Raw genomic sequence first — 6801 nt, 5'->3', positions numbered from 1 at the left:
ACAGAAGGGCGAGAGCCCGGCTGTTGCTGGATCGATAACAACAACAACAACAACAACAACATTGTTTTCCCTCTGTTGATCTCCACAAATTTTTTTAATTTGGTCTTGTTCGTTTGCTCCAGGTTCTGTTTTATGATGTTTTGGGCAGTTCTTGCACTTTCCCTAGAGCAAGTGATACTTCGTGCACACAAAATTTGTAGTAATAATACTAATAATAATTGCATTTATATAGCGCATATCCATGCTCAAGAGCATGTTCTATATGCTTTACAACTATTATTGCCCCAGCAGACCCTCTGAGAACACTCAGAAACATTCTCAGCTTCCGAGAAAGCATACAGTGCAAGCTGCGGATTTCACCTGCTCAGACACTAACAAACTGACAAGATCTTTCACTGTCTATAGCCGGGTACCCATTTCCACTTGGTGAAGTGAGGAAAATTTGTGCAAAGTGCCTTTCCCAAGGACACAACGTCAGGCCCCTGTCGGGATTCGAACCCCCCGACCTTACAGTTGCGAGTCCGAGAGCCTAACCACCAGGCCACTGACGCCACTAGTAACCAAAAGTACTGTAGAACCGGTGGTTGGAGGGTGGTGTCACTGGCAGGTCGTGCATCTTTCTTTTCCCTCTGTTGCTTCTCTCTCTCTCTCTCTCTCTCTCTCTCTCTCTCTCTCTCTCTCTCTCTCTCTCTCTCTCTCTCTCTCTCTCTCTCTTTCTTTTTTATTTCTCCTTTTTCCGTGCGCTTAACGGCCGTGACTTTTGATATTGTTCTTCTCTTTACTCAAACAAACTGACGTTCTCTTAATTGTTTTCTGTGGGTGGTTGGCGGGTGCTCTGGTGTGGTTTGCTCCTTTTTTCCTATCTAACATCTATCGTCCTTATTAAATCTCTCCTTTTTTTGTGTATGTTACCCTCTTGTAACACATCTATTCTTCGGCACTTATATGACCTTATTGTGTTGCAAGTGCCAAAAAACTTCTTACTTACATTTTTTAAAACTTAAAAAATGGCGTTCTCTTAATTTTGTTTTCATATTCTTTTTCTTTCTTTCTGTAAATTTTCCCCCCAAGGACAAGACTCGTCTAGAAGGAGTGGTGAGGAGAAAAGACGTGGAGATCCAAAATTTGCATACGAGGCTAAAGGCGGAGGAGGTAAGGCAATACGGAGAGCGATACGGTTGGGCACGGATAACACCAACCAACAAGGGCAACTGGAAATCACGGATAGGACGTACAATTTGCCGTTCCCCTTCCACTGATGTCTCTTTAATTTTTCACGCTATCGGTTTTCCTGAATTATGGATGTATCGGACAAATTTGTCGATCTCCGGTGTGTTTCCGTTATCCATGGTGGACTTTATTTTGTTTTCTGGGTTGCTTTTGTTCTTGGGATCGTGGATATTATCCAAACAAACCAAAAAAAAATTATTTGTGGATGGTTGGCGGGTGCTCTGGTGTGGTTTGCTCCTTCTTTCCTATCAAACACCTGTCGTCCTTAACTCCCCTTCTTCTTTTTTTATGTTTGTTACTCTCTTGTAACACCTCTAATCTTCTGGCGCTCATATGACCTTATGCAGTTCCGAGCGCCGTAAAACCTCTACTAAAACTAAACTAAAAAATTATTTTGATAAGCTGCGGTGTACTACATTAGTGGAGGTGCCATTTTTAGGAGTTCTCCTCTGAGCTTTGGAGCAGCTTCCTCTGGAGGTTGGTGCTGCTTTTTTATGTCTTTATGGAGATGGGCATTATCCCTATCTGTACGTCGTGTTTAACTATCATATCCATACGACGTGGAGAACTCTGTGCCACCACTTAACCCTATCCGTACGTCGTGTTTAACTATCATATCCATACGACGTGGAGAATTCTGTGCCTCCACTTCCAAAGAGGAAATTTACTCGTTAATCCGGCTTTGCATATCAGTCTGTCAAAATGATTTTTTGAGAAATACTGAAAGTTTCAAAGAGATCTTCGTACTAGATGTGTTCTAAAATGTGAAGAATATAACCCCGGGGGTACAAAATTACCCCAAGGCTTACGGATAGGGTTAAGCTTAGAGGCCCTGCCTTTTAAATCACCTAATAGTGTTGGTTGGGGCGTGAAACCTATACAAAGCAAAAGGGCCATTCCATCACAAGTGAGACTGCAGTGACCCACTAACTGCTCAGTGTAAAAATCTGCTTTCTGCCATTTTGTCAAGTGGCGTATGACGGAGTCTTGCACTGAGCAGTCGACATGTAATATGGGTTGCCCATTGGAACGATCGGTTCTGTTCAGTTTTGTAGGCGGGGGTGGGGGCTATTCAGATAGACTAGGGCACAAAACGACCGTCGTGGCACAAACCGAACGCCCAACTCACAGCCTCCAAAACTAACACGTTTGTTTACAGGCCACAAATCAGGTGATCGGTTTGTCGATCCCCGAATGGGCACTGGGTATAATGTGAGGATGGTGGATGATGTGCCGCAAAAAATATGAACAACGATAGAACCGTTATTCTTACTTATTTTTATTTTTTCTTGTGGGAGGCAACCTCTCTTTAACATTGAAATAACTTTTAAAGAAAGAAAGAATGGCTTTCTCCCTGTAAAGAATGGCTCTCTCCCTGTAACGAATGGCTCTCTCACTGTAAAGAACCAGCAGATCATCCCCTCTGTGTTTATGTGTGTCACAACAGTGATATTTTTCATGGAATGACCCTTCATTGAAATATTTTCTGGGCAACACGTCGCTACATTTCCGCTGATTTATCATAACTGCAACTACAACTTTATATATAAGCGAGCTTATCTGATATCTTTGACCCCGTTTGGAATAACTGCATGCATAACTTTAGCTGTAGAGTAAATGGGATCTTTATCTCAAGCTCAGGATGTGTTGATATGATTGCATGGGCTGTGGCGAATTAGTGCGGCAAATGCTGGTTGGTTTTTACCGTAATATTTGAGAGGGATTTTTACCTTGTAAGTGAATCAAAGCAATTTCAGTGTGAGTGGAATCTAAAACAACACGGAGGGAATTTGTTTTTCATGCAATTTGTTGTCTTGTTGGAACAAAGTTGAGTTTGTTTTGTCTCGTTTTACAGGCAAAGCAACAACAACAACAACAACAACAACAGAAGAAGAAGAAGTATTTTTTTTAAACAATATAAAATGAGAGGAAGATTTGTGAATTTTCAGCATTTATGAATTACACAATTCAGAAGTTTCAGTTGCAACTTACCAGTCTCTTGGAGGTAGACTTGAACTGACTGATACTGATAATGTGTTTTGCTTTGGGGACATGTGAAGAATATTGCTAATGAGTTTCAGTGTTTTTCTGATTGCAGTTTTTTAGTCTCTGCATTTTGTATTTGCGTTCAAATACTCAAAAAATATTGAGACTGTTCACCGTGTGATTGTAGTATTCATTTATTCATTTCATTCCCCTCCCCCCCCCCCGGCCCCGGCCTTCCTTTTTCCCTGTGAATTTGAAACAACTCCACATTCCTTCTCCAGGCTTTCAAGACTCAAAAGACGGCGTGGGACGAAAGGAACTTCAACATGGCTCAGACTGTGGCTGGCCTGGAGAAAAAGAACTACAGCCTCAACACTAGGTACAGTCCTCTCTCTATCTCTTCTCTCTTGACACTAGGTTGGTACAGTCCTCTCTCTATCTTTTCTCTCTTGACACTAGGTTGGCACAGTCCTCTCTCTATCTTTTCTCTCTTGACACTAGGTTGGTACAGTCCTCTCTCTATCTTTTCTCTCTTGACACTAGGTTGGTACAGTCCTCTCTCTATCTTTTCTCTCTTGACACTAGGTTGGTACAGTCCTCTCTCTATCTTTTCTCTCTTGACACTAGGTTGGTACAGTCCTCTCTCTATCTCTTCTCTCTTGACACTAGGTTGGTACAGTCCTCTCTCTATCTCTTCTCTCTTGACACTAGGTTGGTACAGTCCTCTCTCTATCTCTTCTCTCTTGACACTAGGTTGGTACAGTCCTCTCTCTATCTCTTCTCTCTTGACACTAGGTTGGTACAGTCCTCTCTCTATCTTTTCTCTCTTGACACTAGGTTGGTACAGTCCTCTCTCTATCCTTTCTCTCTTGACACTAGGTTGGTACAGTCCTCTCTCTATCTTTTCTCTCTTGACACTAGGTAGGTACAGTCCTCTCTCTCTCTTTTCTCTCTTGACACTAGGTTGGTACAGTCCTCTCTCTATCTTTTCTCTCTTGACACTAGGTTGGTACAGTCCTCTCTCTATCCTTTCTCTCTTGACACTAGGTTGGTACAGTCCTCTCTCTATCTTTTCTCTCTTGACACTAGGTTGGTACAGTCCTCTCTCTATCCTTTCTCTCTTGACACTAGGTTGGTACAGTCCTCTCTCTATCTTTTCTCTCTTGACACTAGGTTGGTACAGTCCTCTCTCTATTCTTTCTCTCTTGACACTAGGTTGGTACAGTCCTCTCTCTATCTTTTCTCTCTTGACACTAGGTAGGTACAGTCCTCTCTCTCTCTTTTCTCTCTTGACACTAGGTTGGTACAGTCCTCTCTCTATCTTTTCTCTCTTGACACTAGGTTGGTACAGTCCTCTCTCTATCTTTTCTCTCTTTACAACGTCTCTGCAGGGTTGTTTTGTTTTGTCAGTTTATGTGTATGCGAGACCTGTCAGTTTATGTGTATGCAAGACCTGTCAGTTTATGTGTATGTGAGACCTGTCAGTTTATGTGTATGCAAGACCTGTTAGTTTATGTGTATGTGAGACCTGTCAGTTTATGTGTATGTGAGACCCCACAGGGCGGTGCTACTGAGAGAAGTGTCTTTAGGCCATTCCCAAAGTGTGGACATTAACATCTCGAGTTTTTATGCACAGTAAAATTGTAAATGGGCTGATTCATCAATGTCACACTCAAAGTGGTGCCTGAACTGCAACAAGGAACTGCTGTTTTTTTTCTTTCCTAATCCTTACAATCGTCATTTTTCCTCTACTTCTTTTGTATATTTGTCACACTCTTGTGACCCGTTATTTCCAAGGTGCCTTGATAGTCGAAGCAGACTTTGTGCAGTTGAAGCTAGAGAGGTGAGCAGAGTTAATTTAATTCCCTGTAAAGACTTCTCTTATGAAATCCACCCCTTGGCGCTCATATGACCTTGTACGGTTTCGGGTGCCGTAAAAACTCTACTAAAACTACAGATAGTGCCATCTGATCGCAGCCAAAAGACTGAGAAGCGATAGGTCTAATTGTTTATAACAATCTGAAAGACTACCATTGCCTCCGCTGCCCCTCAAGGAATTGATCATTCACACTCGCGTGTTTTTCCTTGGTTTTTATCATTTGCAGTCGAAAGGGAACGTTCCTTTGTTAGATAGTTTTCTTTATCTTTGTGCGTTCATCTGTTTAGACAAGAACTGTTGTTTTAGTTCGCTTTCTGTTTTCATTTTTACAGTTTTTTTGTGAAAGCTTTTGAGATAGCTACATAGTTGATTTGTTTTAGCTTTGGACTCCTTTTGGGTCTCGGACTGAGAGTTTGTAAAACTTTTGACCTATTTTCATTTCAGGAATCGTGTACTGGAGTCCAAGATGTCCGATCTGGAACGTGAGTATCAGATACAGAGAAGATATAACGTTACGTTGTTGTTACCCCTTCTTTAGAGGAATATCTGAAGGGTTTAGTGAGGGAAAATCTCCGCCCCCTCCCTCCCCAGAGCATTAAAATAAGCTATAATTTTGGGATTATGATCAGTACACTTGAAGAAAAAAACAAACAAACTTGATTTGTCGTAAGATGTCATTGGTTACTGCAGGTTTTGTTGTAAAATACGTTGTTAAAGCTGTGTTGTGACGGTTGACGACCTCACTAGGGGTCAGAATGGAAAAAAAGCATGAGTTCATATATTGGAGATAAGCCATTTTGTCGCAAAACCTTTCATGTGTGGTGACGTCGGTAGCCTTGTGGTCAGACTACCGGACCCTTCATCGGGAGGTTGTGAGTTCAGGGAATCGAACGAACCTCGGCTGGGTCCAACGTTGTGTCCTTGGAAGGACGCTTTACACGAATTTCCCATTTTTGGCTCGTTTTTTTGGGAGATGAACATTTAACTTGGGGGGTCCCACCTCTTAAATATCGTAATAGTGTTGATAGGGGCATGAAACCTATACCTTTTCTACCTTTATGTCTAGTTTTTTTGGTGTGTGGTTGTTGTTTTTTTTCTGAAAAGGGTTTTGTTTTTTAACTGCACTGGAGTCCACTCAAACCAAAATCAGCTTGACTGCTAATTTTCTTCGGTTTCGTTGGGTTTTTGATTCATGAAGACTGCTCGAATTGAAGAAAAAAATAAACGAGGATTTTCTTTTCTTTTGGCTTTGCTCTGTTTTTGGTTGAAACAGGCTTCACTGTGGTTGAACAAAGCTATGTTGAAGACACCCGCTCTTCTCTCTTGGAACTCATTTCTTGCATGACACAACTTATGATGCGGAAGTTCTCTTTTGCGCTTGCTTCATGCCAAGTGATGGCAAGTTCTGAACACATGACTTTTTTCCTCTTTTGTTGATGCGCTGTGTATAGCGGAAAACCTCCGATGAACAATCTTCGAACAACCTCCTATGAACAATCTTCGAACAACCTCCTATGGACGATCTTCGACCCCTTTTTCTGTCTTTTATTTGTCCACATGAGCATTTTCACCATGATGCTTCGGCCTGTCATTTCTTTCGGCTCAAGTCACAATGATACTTTACTTTTTACTTTTTTTCTTCCGCTTGTACCCTGGGGTGTCGCGGGGAGACACAGGTGTCTGTCTGCAGCAAGTCGTGTGGCCTG

The 6801-nt window shown here is 41.9% G+C and overlaps 1 protein-coding gene across 1 annotated transcript in view; it reads left to right on the top strand.

Moving 5' to 3' along the window:
• The window catches only part of LOC101850915 (serine-rich adhesin for platelets), a gene marked incomplete in the record, with an annotated part of 68186 nt that overhangs the window by 11593 nt on the left and 49792 nt on the right, over positions 1-6801 (top strand). Inside the window, 3 exon segments of the mRNA XM_005110522.3 lie at positions 1072-1152; positions 3498-3595; positions 5540-5577. Coding sequence (XP_005110579.2) covers positions 1072-1152; positions 3498-3595; positions 5540-5577 — 217 coding nt within the window.

Source organism: Aplysia californica, unplaced genomic scaffold (genome assembly GCF_000002075.1).
Source record: "Aplysia californica isolate F4 #8 unplaced genomic scaffold, AplCal3.0 scaffold00903, whole genome shotgun sequence".
Taxonomy (NCBI): Eukaryota; Metazoa; Mollusca; class Gastropoda; order Aplysiida; family Aplysiidae; genus Aplysia; species Aplysia californica.
This window is presented reverse-complemented; position numbering and strand designations above follow the sequence as displayed.